Genomic DNA, 25,582 nt, shown 5'->3' on the forward strand with positions numbered 1-25,582 from the left:
GGGAAGACCAACCTAACCTTCTTTTTTTCCATTCCCAATAGGATTGGGAAAATTGGCATCTATAGAGTAAGTGGTCCACATCCTCAGTATTATGTTTACATAAAACACACCTGGAAGGGCCTTGAAAGCCAAATTTGTGCAATCTATCTTCTATCAAGATTCTATTTTGAGAAACTAGCCATAGAAAGAAACCTACCTTAGGCAGACATGCAACATTCCAGCAGAGATTGAGAGGAATTTCAATATGGTCCCATCTTTGTGAATGTATCAAGGTATTGTACCCATTTCTAAAATTGTATTTACGATCATTTGAAGCTGCTCAAATAAGTTCATCTTTCTTCTCGATTTGCTTAACCCTCCTATCCATCAAAATCTTTTCATAGACCTCTCTTGCCTCAGAGTCTACCCCAACCCCATTTGGCTGATCTTTCCAAGAAGATTTTCATCTTATAGTCTCTTACTTTGTCACCCCAAATAGAAACTAATTTGTTTTTGAGGTCCAAAGGAAAGGGTCTAGAAACTATCGGGGGGAAGCCATCCCAAGAATCTTCCCAAAATAATGTGTCATCACCCACTACTACATCTTAGGTTAGAAATTTGTTGATAATGTGACAACACTTTGTCATGAAATTCTAGCTTTCAGATCCCCTAGGAAGGCTCCTCATTCTAAATATCGACGAAGGGTCATCCACATTGAGATATTTATTGTATAATATCCTAGCCCATTTTTGGTCTCTTTCTTTAAACAAACACCAGATAAGATTGGCACCTAAGGCTTCATTTTTCCATAGTACATTCTTAATCCCAAGACCACCCAGCTCCTTGGGTTTGCATATATTATCCCATTTGATAAGAGCTAGTTTTTTATCTTCTTCACAATCCTTCCAAAGGAAATTCCTAAGCTTCGATTCCAATTTGCCGAATGAACTCTTAGAAAGAGGGAGACAGGAGAGCAGAAGAGTAGGAATGTTTGATAAAATAGATTTAACTTTTATGCTTTTTTCGGCCTTAGAGAGTCATTTATCTTTCCAACTCCCAATCCTAGCATCAAATTTTTTAATAGTGTTCTGCTAGATCTTGCTAGATTTAGAGCCCTTTTCCAGAGTAATGCCCAAATATTTACAGGGAAACTGACCTTTCTTGAAACCCATCATCTTGCAGATTTGGTCTTCTACTTCTTTATTAGTGTTTAAGACATAGATCTCAGATTTGTCCTTGTTTACTTTCTAACTAGATGCTGTCATATAGGTTTTAATAATAGATTTAAAATTCAAGGCTTCTTTGATTGTACTTTTGCCTGGCAAGATAGTGTTGTCAGCATATTGTTGATGAGTGATATTGGGCAAATTGCTAGCCACTGTAATACCGGTGATTTTTTGATTATTGTAAGTATTTTTCATCGCTCTCCCAAAGGCTTTTGCCATAATGATGAAGAGGGAAGCATATAGAGGATCACCTTGCTTGACACCCCTAGAGATTTCAAAAAAATCTTCAGGCATCCCATTAATTAGGACTGAAATTTTGGGGGTGGAGATGAATTTAAAAATGAGATTTATCCATTGATGCAAGAAACCAAACGTTTCCAGCACCTTATAGAGTAATCTCCAATCAACCATATTGTAGGCTTTTTGAATATCAAGTTTCATGAATATACTAGGCTCTTTGCATTTAGAGGCAGAATGAATTGTTTCTTGAATAGTGAGGATGCCATTGAGAATAGATCTACCTAGAACAAAACCTGTTTGTTCCTTCGAGATAATTTTCAAGAGCAAATTCTTGAGTTTGTTTGCTAAGATCTTGGAAAAGATCTTATAAATGGTGTTGCAAAGAGCGATAGGTCTACAATCCCCAACTGTTTTTGGATCATTTTTTTGGGGATCAAAGTTAAAAAGAAGTAATTAATTTTTGATAACAGAGCTCCACCATTCCTTGAGGCTTTGATGGCTTTCCATAGGTCCTCTCCAATAATATGCCAACATTTTTTATAGAAGAAAGCCTGAAAACCATCTGGACCTAGAGATTTATCGAGGTTCATATTGAAAACCACCTCTCTAACTTCTTCCAAAGTAATGGTTTTATTCAAAAAAAATTTATCCTTAGGAGTGACTAATTTTGGAATAAATTTGAGTAAATTAGCTTGCACCTCCCTATTAGACCCTTCAGAATTATTTAGAATCCCTTGGTAATCTGTCACAAAGGTGTTTTCTATCTCACTTGGATTCTCAGTGAGGATTCCTATCTAATTTCTAATACTAGTAATTTTATTCTTCGATTTGTTGTATAGGGTAGAATTGTGAAAGAATTTTGTATTTTGATCACCTTCATCTAACCAATTCTCCTTGGATTTTTATCTCTAGAATATTTCCTCTTTGGATAATATGTCCTCCTGTTTAGCTACTAATTCTTTTTCTAATAGATACCGTTCATTATTCATGCCTTTCTTAATTACTTCCAAATTTGAATTCTTTACTTTGTCTTCTATATATAATTTTACTTTAAATATATTATTAAAATATTCTTTATTCCATTTAAGGATCCGTTCTTTCATCATCTTCATTTTTGAAACAAAAACAAACATCTTGGAACCTTCAAATATATCTTGATTCCACCATTCTTTTATTTTTTCCATAAAATTAGGATCTAAAAACCACATTTTTCACATTTAAATGGGTTTCTAGTTGGTTTTGATGGCTTTGTGAATTCCAGTCTAACTGGAAAGTGATCTGACCCAGCAATTGGCAAAATGGTAGAGTGAATGTTACAATTATTCCCATCCAAATTGCCTTTAAAGAGAAACGTATCTAATTTTTCTCTTATATATGCAAAATCTTTCCTCCTGTCATTCCAAGTGTATTCCCCATTATTAGTTGGAATATCAATCAAGTTATGTTTATCACACCATTCTCTAAAGTCTAGGGAGGATTGCGAGAGATGGCAAATGCCACCTACTTTTTCAGCTAGATTTAAGATAGTATTAAAATCACCACCTACTAGACAGGGATCATCCTTATGAATATTCATAAAAAAACCAATTTCATCTCAAACCATTTTCTTTCCTAAATTGCTAATTGGTCCATATACATTAATTAACAAGATTTGAAGATTAGATTTCAGACTTTGAACCCTAATGTTGATCCAATTATTACTACTGTCGAGGAGATCTATAGAAACTTTCCTAGGGTTCCAAAGGATACCTAGACCCCCAAACGCACCTACTGATTCTTGAAATGTGGAGCTCCAAAAACCAAGCATCTTTTTTATCCGAATCAAATAGTTTAAGGTTTTATTTTAGTAACCTTTTTTTGCTAGGAGCATTTAAGCTCCTAGCATTCCAAGTAGTAATCCTCATGGCTCCTTGGGAAGGCTCTTCCCGTTCCCCTTATTAAGTAGATGATCAATCTTTTGTTGTTCCTTGCTAAGTCCATCTACTTCCCTGAGTTCCTTCAAAGACCTTCTACCTCTTTTACCTTTTATTCTCCCATATTTGGGTGAGCTTAGTCCTTCTTGATTCATATGTATCCTTAGATGCTCCATAATATTCTGAGCACTTAAGATTTTCTCACAGTCCTTTCCTTCTATTTCATCAAATTCCAATTCTTTAATAATCTAATTTATTATGCCATGTTGATCATTATCTTCTGAATACAAATCTTCTTTGTCAATCTTAGCAATCCCTTTTCATTCTTGCTCTACATCTCTTTCATATTCTTTTGACTGAATCTGACCCTGCTTGTTATCCTCATCCTCAATCTTTTGCAAATCACGCCTTAGATCTTCAAATGTGTAATTGCTACCACCAAGTTTAAGAATTCTTTGCAAAAATTCCTCCTTCTTAGCTTCTGTGCTAATACCAATGTTCTCAGGGCAAAATACTTTAATTAGTTCCTCAGTAAGCTGCTCAAGAAACTCATCTTCTGATGTTTGAAGTGCCACTTTTGGTTCCAAAACACTATCCTTATTAAGAAAATTCTAGAACTCATTTTCCAAGGACCTTTCTACTGTCTTTGTGTCATGGTCTTCATCATTCTGGTGGTCAGCTAGAGTAAAAGGTGACCCACCACATTCTATAGGATTAGCCAAAACTTAGATTTATTCCAAGCCTTTCTGGTTGGAGTTATGTTTCTCTCCTCTAAAACTTGAACCTGATACTGCTCCCTTATGGATTCTTCCTCCAGATCTTTATGATTTCCTCCATTATTTGGATTTAATTCAAATAATAAGGAATTCTCAATATCTTCTATGTTATTTTGACTAGTCCCTTCTTCCTTGGATTGTTGATTGTCATTTTGGTCATTGTCCACTTGTGCCCTGCTAAGTGGAGTCTCTGGATCTTTCTACTTGTATCTAAATAGATTCTCTCCCCTCTCCCTATATTTAGATGGCTCTTGAGTGCATTATAATTTTATCTCACAATCTCCTACATATTTGTTTTCTTTTGAAACACTACTTTGCTCTGTATGACTCTTTTTGTCTACTTTTCTTCTCTTCAATCTATGTTTTGTTTTTGACTTATTCTTTTGAGACTTGTCTCGATTCTTCTCCAATTCCACCACTATAATTGATTTGAGTCTTGTTTTGGCTTCTAGATTAATCTTATTATTCTCCATTATATTTCTTTCCTCCTGCAACTCGGAAGGTCTCTCCTCCTCTTGCTTATACTGTGAAAGTATCTTTTGATCTACAAAGCTAATCCTCAATTTCTTTTTTTGAATTTTGATAAGAAAGTCTGAAGTAAGTGGCAAGGTTCTGAATCTAATTTTCCTGACCTCATTGAAATTAATGATTTCTGATATTTTCCCTTCATATGTTTGAAGATTAATGTCATAGGATGCTTTGTTGGTTATAATCTTCCTATGTGTTTGAATTGGTTGATTAAGCTTGGTTCTGATGAGCAGTCTTACATTATTATAGTACTGAAATGAGGAATTAATGCCTATCAGATCTCCCACTATTGACCCTAATGACCTAAGGATCTTGATTTGGAACAGCTCTAGTGGTAAGGACTGAATGTTGTACCACCTAAGACACATGATATCTATCCCCTCTAATCCAAAATTTGGACTCCACTCTACAAAATTAACTGTATACCCATTGAAAAAAAAATTAGAAATAGAAATAAAATCTCCTTTTATGGATTCATCCAAACATCTCAAATAAAGGGTTCTTTTCGAAAAGTGAGAGATACTTACCTATTCTTCGCAATTTTCTTCTAACCAATAAGCAAGGAGAGTAAGATCTTTCTTTGGGCCATTCCATATTGTAAACACTCTAATTTTTTGACATTCATTCCATAGATCTTTAATTTTGTATTGGAAATGTGGATGGGTTTATCCACAGTTATGGGGGACTCTTGAGGATCTCGAGCTCCACTAGGGTTTTATGAAATTATAGAGCTCTTGGGCACAGTCCTGTGGTGGGGGGGAACATATGAGCACCTATATGTTTTAGCAAGAAATGCATTAGGCTTAACCCTAATGGAGTGTTATGTAGTGAGAGTCACTACCAAATTTGGTCCAACTATAGGTGGAAGGGTTTTGCAATTGAACGGCTGAGCATACTTACTTAGGTTAAAAACCTTAAATTGATTGTCCAACTTCTTGATTGTGAAGATAGTCTGAGATCAAAAATTACCTAAAGCACCCAAATTAGTGTGAGAGGAAGCAACTTGGGCATTGTTTGAAGATAGTGACCATCTATTAGATTCTTTTGACTGAGGGGCAGCCGAATGCCAAATGTGTCGGGTTTGTTCTTCGAGATCCTCTAGTTTTTCCATAATTGAGAAGCTGTTCTTTATTTGCACTTTGAAGTCATTATGCATCCGCTGCTTGTTCGAGGGTCAGGGCTTAATGAATTTTTTTAGATTCATCCATGGGTTTCTACCTCTACCCTACCATGGTTTGGGGTTTTGACTTCTTTTCCCAAAATTCTACTCTACTTTTTTCACTTGAGCACCACAGTTCACCATTTTTTTTGACATAAGTGTGCATGTGTTAGGATATTATAAGCATGTGCTAAAAAAATTTAAAATTTTGTAATTGAGTTAAAAATATGCCAAAAAAACCAAACAAAAGGTCAACATATAGGATACATATTGGAGCGTCGCATTGGATAGCCTGTGGAATTATTAGATGCGCTCGAAGTGGTGTGTAGATGTACAAAATGACATCTTTGTACTCACAAGGTTAGAGAGAAGAGCCACAAACCCAAAAGTAAATAATAAAAAAGAAGGTAAAAGAATTGTTTTACCTATTTAAACCCCATTTTTCCCCCTTCTCACCCAAGGCACTTTATGGAAGAGTAAATCATTTTTCCCCTATGGGCTTTTTTTCAACAGATTTCTTCAAAAAATATTATTTTATCTAGATGAGTCCTAGTAAATGACATGGGGTCTAATAGCCATGATAGTTTTTTCACAGATACCCCCCAATTACTGTTGTCACAAAAGTTTGCACCCATGTCCAAAGTTTTTACCTAAGGACAACCTTGTGTAACATGGAAACAACCTCCAAGCTGTGGGACTTGAACTGTGAGGTTGAGTCTCTGGAGAAGGCTGGCTTCGTTTACTATCAAGGTGCAGCTAACTACTCTTGGAGAGGAAAAGGGAGAAGGAATGCATGAAAGCAAATCTACCTACTCTAACCTAAGGAGATGATGCACCAAAATAGAGTGTTCAAACCAATCTTTGCCCATACATGCACTATTGAACCATCATGACACCAAAAGATATACACATCCAGACTTGCTTTAATCTAACAGTCACATACAGATCAGAAAACCCAAATGAATGACACAAGGAAAGAGAGGATTCACTTATATACCATTCATAGGCCAAAAGAGATATAGTCATGCGAGATTGCAGATCTCTACAATACACCAATGAGAGGCAAATAGTTCTTGCACTTTACATCAATGGTTGGAGGAGATAAGGCATAATGTCATATAGTTTAGAGGCAAAGGGGATTTACATTGAAGTTGCAGAGCAATATCAAAGAAGTCAAAGAAGAGTCAACTAGAACAAAATCTACAAAATTGCATTTATAGCTCAGGCATAACTGAGATATTTTCTCACTGAAGTTACTCCACAACCACTGCCATTAAGTCTTATAGAGAATAATTATGCAGATTTAGGGAAAATCCAACCTTGGCACAGACCTAAGTATAATGAAATATGATATTCTATTGAAAACAAGGCCCTGAGAAGACAGAAACGACGCCATTAAACTATTCTGACTAGGTAGATGGATAGTATCAGAGGTGGTGGAGTGTTCTCCTTCATTCACTGAGTTCAACATTTACCCAAGAGTGGTTGGCATTGATCACAGGGATTAGATCGCACGGGAAAATTTGACTCCCTTCATTTTTTGGTTCATGAATCAACAGGGTCAGCAAGTCAACTAAACCCTACAACCAAAATAGACCATGTGGACCAATGATTTTATTTTGTTTTGCCACTCCGCAGAGTCTCCACGTTGTTGACCATATCTTTTCAACTAACTGTGCCACCTCCTCAAAACCTTGACCATGATGTAACTACCAACTATCAGCCCTAACTGTTAATGCCTTAGCCGAACCCACTGGGACACGTGTTCTTTAGGTGCTTCCCCACAATGTTTAATTTCCTTGCATCTTCATCTTGCAGGAAAGCACCGATCGTTGATCTTCATAAGATCAACAATTGTGAAAGATTTTTATAATACTGCGCTTGCCCCTTCAAAAATTCTAGGCCCACAAAACACTCAACATACACCTCGGCATCCAACTGGCACCATCCTGCAGTATATGAGACAATCCTGGCCCCATAAGGACATGCGAAAACAAGGCGCTTTCTTGTATTCCTTAAAATCCTTGCATCTTCATAATGCGGGGAAGTGCCAACCCTTGATTTCATTTGAATCTACAGTGATAAAAAATCTTACGTGACCATATACCTAGTCAGCTAGTTGGACCAATGAGATGCTTTCTTTGTACTCTGACTCACCTAAAAATGACCATGGAAGATGAGTTGTTATTACCTTCTGAGAGAGGTAGGCCCATGATGTCACACCGCACCATGCGTCGCAAGGGCGCATACCTACATTGTTTAATCTCCACGCATCTTTATATTGCAGGAATGCACCAACCATTGATTCTTGAAGATCTGACGGTGGAAGGTACAACTAGAAACATTTGATGTCGTGGAATAGGTGTCATCGGGGTGCTTGCCCGCGTTGTCAGGAAGTCTGACAAAACAAACAATGCGGGAAAGCGGGTGCCAATCAAATTGCCAACTCACCCTGCACCTTGTCTACCCTGTCTGCGACGGCTCAAAGAAGACGGACCCACCTACCACGTGGCTGAAAAGTGCTTCCCTGCAATGTTAGGAAATTTAACAGAACTTAGAATGTGGGCAAGTGGGTGCCAATAGAATTGCTAGCTCAGCCAGTAGCTCTCCCTTCTGTAGCCCACAAGAACAACAAGAACCCACTAATCCACGTGTCGCAAAGGGGCTTTCTCACATTACATAAAGGTAGTGCATTTTCAAAATGCGGGGAAGCACCCACCATAGATCTGTGCAAGATTTGACGGTGCAGAAAGTTGCGGGGAAGCATACTAAATTAGGAAATAAAGAAATACCATAAGGTTTTATCATTTCTTTTAAAAAAAATTCCCTTGATTCTTCTCCATAGAGGGCATGCATCATAATAGATTTCATATCAAGAATTTTTCAAAATTGGGAGATCACACATTGGAAATTCAAAATCATAATCAAGACATCAAAACTGGTCATTTGAAGTTTTCTATCAAAATTAATTCATCGCATGGGAAATAAGTGCATCATTCAAATTAGACAAGGACAATTCAATGATTTTAATTAAAAAATACTCTCAATCATACATCAATTTAAAAAGGTGCAAAATGTACACACATAAAATTTGACAAATTAAATAAAAATACTCCTTTAATTAATAAAATTCCTCTACTGCCAATAGTGGCATGTTGTGATGGTTAAGTTGTTGCGTTGTTATCCTTGCCATCCAGGTTCAAATCTCATGGGGATGAGGTCCCCCGTTTGTGGCCTCACTGGTTCATAGCTCCAGGTCAAAGCGTTGGTGGTACCGGTGGGCGTGTCGCGCCAGCGCTACCGGTCACGTTAAAAAGTTTACCAGGTGCATTTTAAAAAAATAAAAAATAAAAAAATAAAATTCCTCTACTATAGTTTAATTTAATTATTTACTATATACTTCACATTTCTTAACTATTCCTACACCCCTCATTTAAATCATTACATCATCTCACCTAATTAAATCAGTTTCGCCTCATCCACCTCACCCTTGTCACATGATATTATTTTCCTCTAATTTATTAAATGGAATCAAGCTACAAGGAGAAGGTATCAAGGTAAGAGGGTCATTTTTCATGTTCTTTTTCATGTTTGAACAACAACTCTCGACATTTTTCCATGCTTGTCAAATTGCAAGTCAACAAATTTACCAAATCGACTGCATGAAATACTATGAAGCTTTGCTAGAAGATGATTTTTAATGAGAGGAAGTTGTACTCTTCATATTCAAAGAACTAAGCCAAATCCACATATTAACAACTTAAGCTCTAGAAACTCCTTATATTCAAATATTATGCAATGTGAGTGGACAATCTTAAAAAAAGAATTGACTTGGAGTTGTTATTCCTGACAATTTTTGCATCTCTAAAAGCTTCGAGAATTGGAATTGACTGCAGGAATATAAAAAGAAATTCAGAAAATAACAATGATTGAGATGGTAACACTTAATGTTGATTGTTGTATATACACCACAATAATTATTTCTTACTTATATCACTTGATCCTCCAATGATCTCTTGCCAATTACTACTCGACCTCCCATATAATCTAGACACTCCATAAGCATTTTGGTGGATTCTATTTTACCTGCCCCACTTTCTCCACTCACTAGAATGGACTAGCTTCTCTTCTCTTCTTTCATCACATTGTATCCATATAAAAAGCTTAGTAATGATGCATCAAATAGAGGCTCTCCACGACTTAAGAAGATGGTAGAGGCGTTATCCCTATATGCAGCATTTTCCACAACATAAACATGAGGACTTAACTTATGTGTTGCCTCTTTGTGTCTTCCCATCATTTCACTACCATACAAGTGAGGAAGATTTTTAAAAGGATGGATGGCAATCAATGGTATGTCTGTCAAATAACACAAGGTGCCACCAACATAGGAATTATATATACTTCTATAGTATGTCTAACACTTAACCATCATTGGATTACTCGATCACTGCTATCATTTCTAGTCAACACATATACTAACACTCTCTCAATACTGATGCTCGATCAACACTACTTCTGCTCGGTACATATTAGTGCTCGATCGACACTAGCATCACTTGACATGTACTTTGAGTCCCTTAATCTTTTGCTCTTGTGCTTGGTCAAGCCTATGTATTTAGTCATTCTTTGATCACTTCTTCAAGGTTTCAAGAAACCATCTTCCTCAATTGTAGCATGATTGAACAATCACTTTATCTTGTCAAAATCTAACTAATAAAGTGCCCATTATTGTTTCCTCTCATAACTCAATGTTTCCTCTAGGTGCTTTTGTTATGACCAACTTCTCAAATCCTCTTCATCAATAATCTAGATATGGTACTCAAATAAGATAGAAAATTTTCTTACCAATAAGGTTTGACATCAATGACAACATAACATTTGTTCTAATTGTAGTTTCCAACAATCTCCCTCTTTGGCATTGATGGAAACACCTCTAGTTACCATAATCCAAAACATGTACTGCTTTGAGCAATCTCCCTCTATGTTTAGTAACTGGTCTTCATTAATATCCTTAGTTTCATTTTGTTTCTCATCCCTCTATCCAACAATATCTTTCTTTTAGTCTCATTCTGATTCTCATCCATGCAACCCACATAAGATCATCTAAGAGCATGAGATATGAACTCCCTCTTTGATATACAAAAAATCTTCTTCTTTGCAACTATTACATCCCAATTTTTTACCTAACTTGAAATATAGCCGTTGAGGTTTGCATGAAGTCAGTTGACAGTTTAATTTATTATAATCTGACGAAATGGTAAGATAATTAGTCGTTATGATTTCAAGTGAAGATGATATGTTAGTTGATCATTAATCACGAATTCATGTAATTGAGATGAAGGTTAACTATTATGATTATTTATGACTAAATAATTTATAATTTAATTACGAAGAAATTCCTTGCAGGAAGCATGTCAAAGGGGTGGAAGCATTGTCAGAAAAGAATTAGGCAAGGCATCACCATCACTAGGCAGACGGGTAGATGATCTAGTGATTTGAAATAGGATACATCTGTAGAATTGAATGAGTTATTTAAATAATTAATTTAATTAAAACAATTAAGTTAAAATATAAAACATCTCTCAAAGGATTTTAATTTATCTTTCATCATATTATTTTTAATAATAATTTATATTTGTGCATATAATATAAAAATGATTTGGTTTCATTATAATTTAATAATAAAGTGATGTTCGCATGTAAATATAAATATAAGATTATAATAATGTTCAAAATATAATATTCAAATTATTATTTTCTAACTCTACTCTCGTTTTTAATATTTTTGCTTTTTAACACTTGGCATGGTTAATTTATTTTATTTTCGGCAATTCAAATTGTCTTTCCAACTCATTCTTTTCCCTCTATATTTCTTTTTCATATATTATTGTATTTAAAATGCATTCGAAGTCTTCTTGTAACTGAATGGAGTTGTAGAGTCAAGCTTTCTCTATATTTTTGAGTCTCATATTTGTATCACAAGACATCTTCTTTCTTTCTCATTGCTGGCGGTGGCTCTCTCTAACTGAGATTATATTGATTGAAATGACTGCACCTCATTATTCTTCTCTTCCATGTCCTCTTCTGTGAAAAATAGAATCATTAAGTCAGCATAACCAGAGCATTCAAGGGTATATTTGTGGAGTTGAACAAGAGTTCTACTGAACCAAGTAATGCATTTTACGTTTTTCTTATTATTGAGTCTGTTGAAATTGCATGTCTCCATGATTATTACCTTAATGCTAAGTTTGAAGAATCACATAACTCCATAGTGTATAATCTTCTTAAAAGCTGAGTTTTCAATTGTGTATAATGCAAAGTCTATCAGTTTCATATTGAGTTCAAGAGTCGAATGCATCTGCCATAGTATCATGTTTGCATTTTATTCCATAAATCACACCATTCGTACCAGTTGAGTATTAATGCACAGAATTCATGATGAAGAACTATATTTACTTCAGACCAAGTTCCAAGTAATAGCATTTAGATCATAACGTATGGAATCTGATAAACTTTGAGGTTACCTGAACATATCAATCATGTGAAATAAATATCTCAGATTCAGAATTAAAAATAAAAATAAATAAATAAATAAATGAATATATATATGATCATATCACACAGAGATGGAAATGAAATCAAATAATTAAACACCCAAGAGTTCACCAGCAATGATTCATGTTAGAGTGAAGAGTTGTAAAGCAAAAAAGATTTATTTTGCATAACGGATATTGCAATCAAAACTAGAAAAAAACACACTGGAAAATCCTGTAGAATAGCCAGGAAGGCCAAGATGATATAAAATGGACAAATGTATAAACTATAATATCATAAAGACGAAACTTAATTAAGAAGATAAAAATGATTAGCAAGTTGAGTTGGTGGAGATAGGGTTTATAGACCCAAGTTGAAATCGTTGGCCAGGGTAGATATGGGCAGATGCAATGAACATGTGATCTTTGTTGATTGTCCAGACGCTTTAGTTATTTTGGGGAATAACTGTTGGGACATCAACCCACCCAATACTCAGATGGCAGGACCAAAATGATACATATGCCTTAACCTAGGAGGGAGGGTCATTCTTAGTAGAGAATGAGAGGATTAAAATGGGTCCCGATGTCGAGGCTTGTGCAATCCAAACACAGTTTATATAATCTTGATAAATTTTTTTTTATCAAAATCCATCATGATGGCTAAATAATTCTTTATGCAATTAATGATAGAAATAAATTATTACCTATTTGAACTTGAACTGAAGGAAAGTGAAATTATGAACCATGATCCTTTTTTATGTTGGTTAAACGACAATATCATTATGTGCTCCAGTAAGGAGTAAACACACTTGCATAATTGGAACTATCAATGCTTGTTTACAGATGTAAACTTTGACAAGATGGGCATGGAAGCCTAAATCATAGAAATGGAAAAGATGAATTTTCAAGTATTTACAAATGAATGATGAGAATCTTATGAATTGTTTCAAGTGCTTATGATCTTGATTTGATGTATGATGATCTTGCATAGTATATCATGTTTTTACCCTTGACACACTGCTATACATGTATAATACACATGCAATGTTGATTCTACATATTGAGCTATTGTATATTGCTTTGGAGATGAAGTGTATATTCTATCATGAAATGATTGTTACAAAGAAATGCAATTGTGATAAGATGGGCAAAGAGGCCAAGGTTACATAAATGGAAAAACATGGATCTAATAATCTTTTTCAAGTGATCTGTAAGTTTACTAGGATGATCTACCCATTAATAAGTGTTTTATGCCAAATTGTATGTATAAGTGATTTAAATTAAGATCAAGAACTTGCTAGTAGAAGAATTTTAATTTTGAATGCTTATCTTACGTTCAGTCATTGAACCCTAAAAATTCTCTTAAATGAAGATATCAATATGGAATCAAACTAATGATATGGTGAGTGCCTACATGAGTATGATAGGAACATGAAATAGAATCAACTCAAATGATGCTAAGGAAACCACAAGTATGGTAAAGAGAACTTAGGTGAGTACATGTTTAATTTTATGTTACCATGAAAGTATCTTTCTAGAAACTTTAAAGTAAAAATGGATCTTGAGTTTCGATTATGATTTTCATTCTGACCCAATTGAGAAAAGAAATGATATCACAATGTTATATATATATATATATATATCTTGATTTGGAATATTCATAGTGTCTAAATTGTAGAGGTCATCGAGGATGATGAAACACAAGGGGAATGGTACGTTACATTCCAATTTTAAAAAAATACTCCTTTATAATGTTTGTTACAATTTCAAGTTCATCGAGGACAATGAACCACAAGGGGAATGGTGTGTTACATCCCAATTTTTGACCTAACTTGAAATATAGTCGTTGAGGTTCGCATGAAGTCAGTTGGCAGTTTAATTTGTTATAATTTGGTGAAATGGTAAGATAGTTAGTTGCTATGATTTCAAGTGAAGATGAGATGTTAGTTGATCATTAATCATGAATTCATGGAATTGAGATGAAGGTTAACTGTTATGATTATTTATGATTAAATAATTTATAATTTAATTACGAAGAAATTCCTTGTAGGAAGCATGTCGAAGGGATGGAAGCATTGTCAGAAAAGAATTAGGCAGGGCATCACCATCACTGGGAAGAAGGGTAGAGGACCTAGCATTTTGAAATAGGATATATTTGTGGAACCACATGAGTTATTTAAATAATTAATTTAATTAAAATAATCAAGTTAAAATATAAAACACCTCTCAAAGGATTTTAATTTATCTTTCATCAAATTATTTTTAATAATAATTTATACTCGTGCATATAATATAAAAATGATTTGGTATCATTATAATTTAATAATAAAGTGATGCTCACATGTAAAATAAAAATATAAGATTAAAATGTTCAAAATATAATATTCGAATTATTATTTTCCAACTCTATTCTTGTTTTCAATAGTTTTGCTTTTTAACACTTGGCATGGTTAATTGATTTTATTTTCGGCAATTCGATTGTCTTTCCAACTCATTCTTTTCCCTCTATATTTATTTTTCATATATTATTGTATTTATGATACGTTCAAAGTCTTCTTGTAACTGAAGGGAGTCTTAGAGTCAACCTTTCTCTATATTTTTGAGTCTCATATTTGTATCGCAAGACATCTTCTTTCTTTCTCATTGTTGGCGGTGGCTCTCTCTAACTGAGATTATACTGATTGAAATGACTGCACCTCATTATTCTTCTCTTCCACATCCTCTGCTGCAAAAAATAGAATCATTAAGTTTGCATAACCAGAGCATTCAAGGATATATTCATGGAGTCGAACAAGAGTTCTGTCGAACCAAGTAATGCCTTTTATGTTTTTCTTATTACTGAGTCTGTTGATATTGCATGTCTCCATGATTATTACCTTAATGCTAAGTTTGAAGAATCACATAACTCCATAGTGTATAATCTTCTTAAAAATTGAGTTTTCAATTATGTATAATGCAAAGTCTCTCGGTTTCATATGGAGTTCAAGAGTCGAATGCATAAGCCATAGTATCATGTTTGTATTTTATTCCATAAATCACACCATTCATACTAGTTGAGTATTAATGCACATAATTCATGATGAAGAACTATATTTACTTTAGACCGAGTTCCAAGTAATAGCATTTAGATCATAACGTATAGAATCTGATAAACTTTGAGGTTACCTTAACATATCAATCTCGTGAAATAAATATCTTAGATTCATAATTAAAAACATAAATGTGTGTGTGTGTGTGTGTGTGTGTGTGTGTGTGTGTGTGTGTGTGTGTGTGTATCACATAGAGATGGAAATGAAATCAAGTAATTAAACACCAAGGAGTTCACTAGCAATGATGCATGTTAGAGTGAAGAGGTGTAAAGAAAAATCCAAGGAAATGAAACTTGTGAGCACCTAGGAGTCACCAGCTTGATCACCTGAATGGTGAGGAGGTGTAGGAGTCTGTACAAGCAATTCATGTGATTCTTGCTAAGTCCAATATGATGCTTGTTTAATCTTTCTTTACTCTTATTTCTCATTGTTGTACTAGAAGTTAGTGCTTTGCTTTATACATTTACCTTAATGATAGTTCATGACAATACACTGCTAATTTTATTGTTCCATGTCTTTTACATATGAGTGCATCAGATTTTGTTATTGTCATGTTACATAGGGTTGTTTAAATGATTTCCAACACTAAGTAAAGCATTGTAATTCTTGATTGTTTTTCACTGAGTATAATATCTATTTTTCTATTAGTACATAATAATAGGTCAGAGAATGAATCAATTATGTTCCAACTCTTTTCTTTTCTGATTGGATATCCATCCTTAGCCGGCTAGGCATAATAGTTGATAACTATATATATTCTAGTTGTTGGTTTCCTAAAGTACATAAGAGATCAATCTTCGAGAATCCTTGAGAATGCATCGTTTATGAATTTAAATAGTAATGTTTAAAAACTTGATTGTTTAAGTGAATCAACATCAATGCACATGCTATTATAGTTTTTTGAACAAATTTAGAATACTATTAGCATCAAGGAATTCACTAGCAAAGAAGCCGTGCAAATGGTGAGAAGGTGGAATTAATCTGCAAGAATGCGGTAGAGGAATCGATTATGATTAAATTAATTAAAATATTCAATTTTGAAATCTTTAAAGAACATAACTATGTAATCATAGTTTGTGAAATTTTGGATGCATGTATAATTGATAGATCAGGTTGTTCTAAGAATTCCTAACACTTGGGATTCACCCAGCTATGTAGCCAAGAAAAAGGGCGACGAGGTGAAAGAGAGGAATCTGTAATAATATGAATGAGTATCAGATATGATATAACAACGTTTATCATTTTTAAGAATTAATTAATAACTCATGCATATTCTTGTTGTTGTGATTTCTTGCTACCAAGTTGTATGGTGAGTTAAATACCAGGATGCCCAGTAGATGGCAAGATGACCCCTATCTATTCCGGGTAGGGAGGGCCTTTCTCATTAGAGATCGTGTGGGGATAAAATTTGGTCCAAGGTTGGGTGGTTAAGCCCCTAACAATGTTTCATCTCTCCACAAGTTATTGGACACGCATCATACAACGATAAGTCATACATTCAATTGGTTGTCGAAAATAGGTATTATCAATTTTATGATTAATATGCAAGAAGGTAAGATTAATTGAGTTATTTCATTATTTCACCTAGATGCAAGAGGTAGATTTTATGGATTGTTTTTCATTTATATGAATATCAAATATAAGTATATGTTCTAATCTTGTGTTACTATCACAGTTAAGTAATCAGAAGGAAAGGAATTTGAAGCCCTAATTGATTAAGAGATGACTCAAACCCTAAATGATATAGTAGTATCATAAACCCTTATTGAATTCGTGGTATTAGAAGCCCTAATTGAATCTATGGTATTGGAAGCCCTATTTGAATTAGTGGTATTGGAAGCCCTAATTGAATCCATGGTATTAGAAGCCCTAATTGAATCCATGGTATCAGAAGCTCTATTTGAATTAGTGATATTAGAAGCCCTAAAAGATTCTAATGGTAATCGATGCCCTAATGATTATAGTGGTAAGTGATGCCCTAATTTTATATAATGGTATTTAATGATAATTGTCATTTGATTTTGGTTTAACAATATTGGATGGAAGTCGTTTTGTGGTATTGTTATAGAGGTATTTGCGGACTAACCTGGGTAGTTGTAGAAGCATCCCTAGTTTGATTTCGATCTCAATTTTTCAAGGTATGTAGTTCTCAATTTCTTTAATAATTTCATTTGATGGTATTTCAAGTTTTTAAGCTAAGAGATTTTGTCTAACTGATTTTAACGGTAAATCTTAGTCACATGAACATGAATGATATAACTGTCTTCCTATGAAATGAAGTAATAATTGTATTCTTCGAGTATGTTAGATGTTAATTTAGACCCAGGAAAACTGAATGTTGTAGCAACATCTCTTGTTGAATACTATTGCTCCCTCTTTCATGTATGACTTCTCTTCAATGTTTTTTTAATATGGTAACTCAATCTCCCCCTTTCTCTTGTTACGACAAGGTAGTTGAATCTCTCCCTCTTTGAGAACAATGCCAATGACACTTCATTTATCTCATACATCTTGATTATATAGATATCCCAACCAGGTAGCAACAACATTCCACTCCTCTTGACCAACTCTGACCTCTTCTATAGTGATCATCTTATCTTTAGGATTGTAGCTTTTCCACAAGCTTAGCTACCTTCTCATTTGAATCACCAAGTTGCATTGTCAAGGGTAATTGATTTTGTTTTAATTTAAATAAAAAACTTTTGAGTTCATTGCTTTAAACAAAATCATCATCTTGTAGGAACTCCTAGGATTGAATAACCCTGCCATCCAACATTTTTGTAGCCATATCCAGCTCACTAGTAGCTTCTTCATTCTCTATGGTCTGACTTATCAAAAATTTCTACCTCAAGTCACCAAAATATTGGTCCTTTCCAGGCAAGATCTTTAGGGCCTTTTTCCTAGCCTTTAGAGCTATTTCAATCAACTTTTTATTTTTCCTCCTCCCTTGAGTACATGCTGATGTTTTTGATGGCCTTTCCTCTTCTTCATCTTCTTCCTCTTCAAGGAACACATTAGGCTTAGGGGAAATAGGGTTCACCATTTCTTCTTCTTGCCACTAGACTTCATAAGGCACTTGTGAAATAATTTCTTGATAATTCGTGATATAATTATTAATCTGTTTAAATATTTCTCCTTATGATAAAAACCTTGAAAAGAAGGGTCAAATCTCCTCATCTTAGCTTTAAATCTCAGTATATCCCTTCATTTTTGAATTCTATCTTTACAAATATCTTCAAATAAATAATTTCTTATCACATCTTCCTCCCACAATTGTTTTCTCAGAGGCAAATTATAACCTCTAATATTTCTCAGTGTTGTCCTGACTACATCTTCAAAATCATAGGTTCTAACAATTGAGGATAAAAACTTATAGTGTCTAAGGAATGCATCAACTTCATCTATGGCTTCTTTTTCAATTGTGAAGTCTCCTATCTTGATACTCCTACGTAGAAAAGTTCCCTTTCTCCTAGGTTGGTCTAAATGCTCCCTATCCATTAATATGAATTGCTAGAAGAATTCCATGATTCCTAACCTCTTAAGCACAAATCTAGGTAGAATGTAGGGGGGATGTGAGCACCCATATACCCTCATTAAAGTGATATTTCTAAATATGAATATAAGCCCCCAATTCTAATTTAATTTGAATTTATCAAAACATGGGGTGGGCCTAAGCAATTTTCTCACCACTCTTGGGACTCTTTCTATATCAGACACTAACATATTCATGATAGGAAAAAAAAAGTCATTATAAAATGCAACCAAATTAGAATAAGGATAAAATATGTTCCATACCTTGGTCCATAGTTGTATAGGGAGTGCTTCTCCCATCTCCTTGGTCTGCTCAATAAAATCTAGGCTGATTACCACATTTTCATTATGAATCATAGATATTATGTGTTTCACATAGTCATACCCCACATTGGTGTATTGGTCTTGTATATTTATGGCCATCACATAGGATGCACCAGATACATTCATCGTTCCATCAACACCTAATAACTTGTTCACACCAAAAACTGTATATTGAAAGTATCTGTAAAAAAATTCTATTGGCATGAAATTTTCAACCTTCTTGGGAATTTACCACATTTCTTTCTTACTCCTTGGGATATGTATCCTCATAACCTTACAAGTGAAGAAACTCTTTGTGACTCAAAAGTATTATCCAACTTTTCCAAATCGATTTCAAGGCCCATAGGTCCCTGGAGTCTGAATGCTTTAATGAACGTATCTCTGTCCAGTCGACACAATATGCTCCTGTCCCTCTTGTGAAATGAATGGGTGGTAGGATTATAAGATTTGATTAGAGCTTTGACAAGGTCCACATCAACAAACACTTCTAGTATGATTAATTTTCCCGTATTCCTCTCCCATGGGTTTCAGGTAGGAGGGTTTTATACCCTATTGTTGTAGAAAAACCAGAATAGTTCATTCCCATTTGTGTCCAGAACTATAACATCTTTGTAGAATGAGTATGGGTCCCTTAATTCATGCAAGTTGGTAGACTGTGCATTTGACGATCTGGGTGAAAATTCTAACCATTCCTCTATATAAGGGCTCAAATTCTTTTACTTGGCTTGATTGGAAGACACTGAAACCTCCTCTATGCCTACTTCATCCTTTGGAGAACCTTCTTTGCCCTTTTGAATTCAAATACTCACTTCTACAATTCTCATTGAAACACTCTTCTTTGCAAGTCCTTTAGCTCTAAAATTCTTTTACAATGGTGATCTTTATGAGCCATTCAATAGTGCTTTTAAAAGTTAGAACCAACATTTATGGAATTAAAACTCTACATGCACAAATCCTTTCAAAATTCTCAAAGTTATTTCATCAAAGATTTAGTGGCATTTGTACAACTGGACATAGACATTAAATTATTGGCTAGACCTCACCTATCTCTTCCTCGTAGGCTTGTTATGACTTTTCAATTTGAGAATTGCAATGTCACACTTTGCTATTTTCTTAACCTTTATCCCTCCTTTGCAACAATCTATCTCTCAATTCATTTAAGCCTTGTGAATTCACACCCTTTTATTTTCATTCTCGTTGCTACTTCTCTGCTAGGATTAAAATGTTACCTTGATTGCTATGATGTAGCGCTTAATCATTCACCTTAGCAGTTTTTTATCTTCTCGAGACTTCCCATCGTTTTATTTTCCCTTACTTATGTTCTTGTGAAGTCACACAATCCTTTATGTCACCAAGTCACAACCCTATTTGTTGTTAAACTTTATGCCCATGAAGCATTGTGACATCACAACCAATAATAACTCACCTCATACTAGACTCACGATGTCACACTTGACCCTTCTTATAGTTGATTGCTGCCTTGCAACCTTTGTTACTAACCAAGGAACTTGACCAACAATATTGCGCTTTCCTTAAAAGTCTCTTTTTGAAACTTTTCAATTGTTCTCTTATTAAATCAAATTAGCCTTGAGATGGTGTGATTAACATTTTTATGGACTGGTTGCAACTTCACAATCCTTTACTTTAACTACTTCCTTAATGTTTCGAACACACGCGGTAACCAAAGGGTGGCTCACATGATTTGGTGAGCATTAACCTTTACCGTTCATTTGCAACAATCTTTTGATCTGTCTCGTCTACATGGCAACAAGAGAAATCCATTATTTAGCCAACAAAGTCATGCTCTACCCATCTTCCCAACTTCAACATAACTATTACCCTGAACCATTGTGTTGTAGCTCTTAACCCCATCCTTAGGCTATCACAACTTTGCAACATCAAATCATGCTCTGATACTAATTGTAGAGAAGTCATGATTAACCACCATAGTCTTTATCGTTTCCTCACAACTATTTAACACTTTGTTCTCTTAGCTGTGGAGAAGTTGTGATGCATTCTCAAAAGGAGTTGTTGCTAGCTCGCAATGCTTTAATGCTACTTTGACTAACCTTTGCGATGTGATGCCAAGGAATGAAATGATTTGATCACAGCATCACAAGTCTTCTTTATTACCTTTGCTTGGTTGCAAAGAAGTTGTGCTTCCTTTGTAAACTACCCATTGCAACATTAGGTACACATGAAGTTACAAAAGGGCTAATTCGAACATAATGGCTAGGATTTAGGATATTTGAACATAATTTGAAACAAAAGGTATGACTACGGTTCTATTTTCAGAGTAAAAATGACAAAATGAAATAGAATAAAACCCAACTTGTGCATAATTCAACCATTTTAATTTTGAGTCTAACTTTTTTTAATAACCTATTGAATATAATTTATCATGGGATGGCTTTAAGGAGAGAAATTATGATTCCTTTGTTTTCTCACTTGGCCCAGCCATGAAACTAATTTCTATTCTTCAATTATCATTATCCAAATATCCATCAAGGCACAATTATAAACAAGAGCTCTGAAAAGCTTTAGTCCCGCCTTATGCAAAAGGATAGAGTGCAAAGATTTTAAGGTGAAATAGTAATGGTAAGATTAATAGTTATAATAAATGACATAAATATATGATGATGAATATGGTTTATAATAAATGAGTAAATTTATATAAGATTATAATTAAACAAAGAGAAATTATGTTTTTAAAGAAAAATGAGCAATTTAATAAAATATATATAATTGTTTGTTAAGTTTAATTATGTATTATAGAATTTCATTTTAAATAACTTGATTTGATTTTAGATTTCCTTAAATTTATAATATAATAAATCTAAGAAATATTAAGCAATCTTTAAAATTCAAAAAAACGAATTTTAAAAACTAAAATGTACCATTTCTAAAGAGAATAAATTTAGATAATTAAACTAATAAAATAATATGTTGACAAATCTATAACAAGTGCCATATAATAGCTTAGTAAATCTTACATCTAACTATGTCGAATGTATTGATTTTATAATCAATGCATAAAAAAAAATACAACATAAAAAAAAATATTAAATATTTTTTATGTATATAAATATAATAGATTATTGTATTCATTATTAGATTTATTTTCTACGGTGACATTGATCTCCTCCACTTTTCTTTGGCAGATTTTGTGGGTTCCTTTTTAAAATGCAGAGTTGTTCTTGTTTTTAAAATAATTTTCAATCAATAATTCTTGTTTTATAATTGGCCAGTGGCTATTTTGCTAGGGGTTATTTGTTTTTTTTCCATTCAGAAAAACAAAGAAATTCATGAGTTAAATTCATGAAAGTTGTGGATGTTTCTAACAAAATCCATAAGCAGCTTCGCCATAAAGTCCAATGATTTGCAATTCGCGTTCACGACGCCCTGCTCTTCAAACATAGATCAAACAAATACGAGACCGCCTCATTCGGCCTTCGATGCAGAAGAATCCCGACGACTCTTCAAAAAGCACAACCTAGCCATTAGGGCTGCGAAAGTTCTCATGGAAGATGTTAAGCAAGCCTTCGAGAGAAGCATCGATGGCGGCATTGTTGGAGTATTGGAGCCTAGAGTTTTGATCGATGAAAGGAGCTGGGGAAAAGCTTGCATACCAGAGGTTAAGCTTTACAAAGATGTAGTTTTGCTGAGATTGGATCATGTCATGGGCAATGTGGAAGTGCTGGAAGATGTTATTTCGTATGTTGCGAAGTTTAGGGGATTCCATCGCTTTGCAGAATTTACAGCAGAGGATGTTGGGACTACCGAAAGCGGGCTCAATTCCATGGTGTTGGCTAGCAATAATGAGATGGTGTTGCTGTCGATGAATGAGCCTGTGTATCTAGTTTTGTTTTTTCTGCCTGAATTATATTGAAGTCGTGGTATCAATCTGATTGTTGAATGACGAAGAATAAAGTGGTACAATATAGAAGTAGAGAAACCCTAAGGAAATTTGGAAGGTGGTAAACAAGGGTGGATGAGAATGGAGTTGTGGAAGACAATAGCATCAATGTTTCTTTATCTCCGCACGGATCTCTACTAAATGAGATGATGAATCATTCGTTCTAGTCCAATAGAACAAATTCGAAAGTGTTTCTTGTTGTGTCCATACTCATGGTGCCGACAACCCGTGATGAAATAAACGGCAACGAAATAGAGAACGGAAAGCCCCAACCCCATGTAATGTTGTTGTCCTTGTTGGGGCACGACCACCTCATTCCATTCATGCAATTAGCCAAAAACCTGGCAGCAAAGGGGCTAACCATAAGCTTCGTCACCACCTTTCACCAAATCCCTTCCTTGAGGAAAAAAGTCGAGGAAGCCCAAAAGGCCGGTTTAGACATCCACTTGGTAGAAGTCAAATTCCCGGAGGATCATTTAATGCTTGAACAAGTGAACAACAACAACGTTTAGTGGCACTAGCTATCGCCATTGTTGGCTGTCGGCGAGGGGCTCCAGCCCCATTTCAAACGATTTCTCCACCGCTTTGTCGCTGGGGAAACAACCACCCTATCGCTATCGGTGTGTTTGATTGCGACATTCTCCTCGGGTGGGCTTCTAGCATCGCTGAGAAGTTCGGCATCCTGCGGGTGAATTTTAGGAGACGAGCGGACGAAGAAATATGTGATTCAAAAAATTCTCAATTTTTGAATGGTAAAATTAAAGAAAACCCTAGCAAAAATATGAGTAACCAATCAGAAAATAGTAATAGTCTTCAAATAATTGAATGAAAAATAAAATCATTGTTAAACATTAGAAATCATACAAATTATTTCATATTGCACGGTTTTCTAGACGAACTAATGCACTATATTTCAATGAAAACAATAGTTCCGCCTATATATATATGGGCGGGACTAACAATAAAATAAAATAAAAGCTATGCGGTGGGAAGACAAATTTCATTTGTCAACAATAAACACAAAATTTTGGTCTCCGGAAAGTGACACCAAATGGCTTAAAGAGCCCCACACGAGTCTGGCAAAGTAATTAATCATAATTAATAACAATACTCGTGAAAGTGTATATGTCCGACAAAGTAGTTAATAATAATAATTAACAACAATACTCAAAATAAGTGTATATGCACGTGCATAATACTGACTATTTTAGCCATTTTAGCTATTATGACGTTTTTGAATTTAAAGTCCATGGATTTATGATAGCTAGTCCGAACTCCGAAGTTTGGATTTATATTATATACCACGTTTTAATTTATTTGGACAATGAAATAAACTTTTCTTCTGAAAAATTGGTGTTTATTTCATTATTATTTTATATTTATGTTATGATTTTTGAAAATTTGTTATGAGAGAAAAATATTGGTTAAAATTGTAGTTTTATGAAGAGGTTAGAAAAAGTGATGTTGAGAATTTTAAGGAGTTGTGATTATTAGAAAATCTTATTAATTTTAAAGTAATATATAGTATTAATTATCTACCATATTTTATTCTTAGTTAGGTAATTAAAAAAGTATAAAATTGATTGATGCGAATTCTAATTTCATTTTAAAGATAATTTTTAAAAAGGAAAAAAAAAGAAAATGAAAGATTGAACTAGAAAAACAAAATTATATGAAAATAATAAGAAAGTGTGCATATAAGAATGTAAATAAAAGGAAAAACAAAAATATTAATCATCTACTTAAATATTAAATTATATCATTTTAGATATAAAAGTTGAAGAATTTTTTTATAAGAATGAGTGAAAATGCAATATATTATTTATAAAAGGGTCAAGAAAGAATAACATAGAGTGCTCCATGCTCCATCTATAATAATATATATCAAATATAAAAAAGTTTAAAAAAATATTATTTAAAAAATAAAACTTATTAATAAACAAATTTCAAATTTCAAAAACTCATAAGAAATTTGATTACATTCACATGAACTCTGAAAATATCTTTAAACTTCAAAGTACAAATAGGTAACCTAAAAACCTAAAAACATTCTAAAGTTTAATATTAACATATTGACCTATTGTATCTTAAAAACATTATTATTATTATTATAATATTTTATTTCATATTTTTTCCTCGGTCAAAGTCTAATAAAATGCTACCAGAAAAAGACACCATGCTTTTGCAAGGAGACAATCGTTTTTTCCGAAGTGATAAATACAATCATGATAGAAAGAGACACCATGCTTTGTCAAGGAGACAATCTTTTTTCCGAAGTGACGAATACAATCATAATCTTAGACATCCGAGAAAGGAAACTAAGCTCGTAATGACAGGCCTGGCTGATGCTTTATGAGTTGGTGGT

General features: G+C 34.0%; 1 protein-coding gene across 1 annotated transcript in view; it reads left to right on the top strand.

Moving 5' to 3' along the window:
• The window catches only part of LOC149578778 (4-hydroxyphenylpyruvate dioxygenase-like), a 54,021-nt gene extending 30,831 nt beyond the window's left edge, over positions 1–23,190 (top strand). The window contains exon 3 of the mRNA XM_089801249.1: positions 22,659–23,190. Coding sequence (XP_089657375.1) covers positions 22,659–23,190 — 532 coding nt within the window. The remainder of the gene's footprint in view (positions 1–22,658) is intronic.
• The last annotated feature ends 2,392 nt before the right edge of the window (positions 23,191–25,582 follow it).

This window comes from Cupressus sempervirens, chromosome 1 (assembly GCF_028749045.1).
Source record: "Cupressus sempervirens isolate cs-2001-9-10 chromosome 1, ASM2874904v1, whole genome shotgun sequence".
NCBI classification, from domain to species: Eukaryota; Viridiplantae; Streptophyta; class Pinopsida; order Cupressales; family Cupressaceae; genus Cupressus; species Cupressus sempervirens.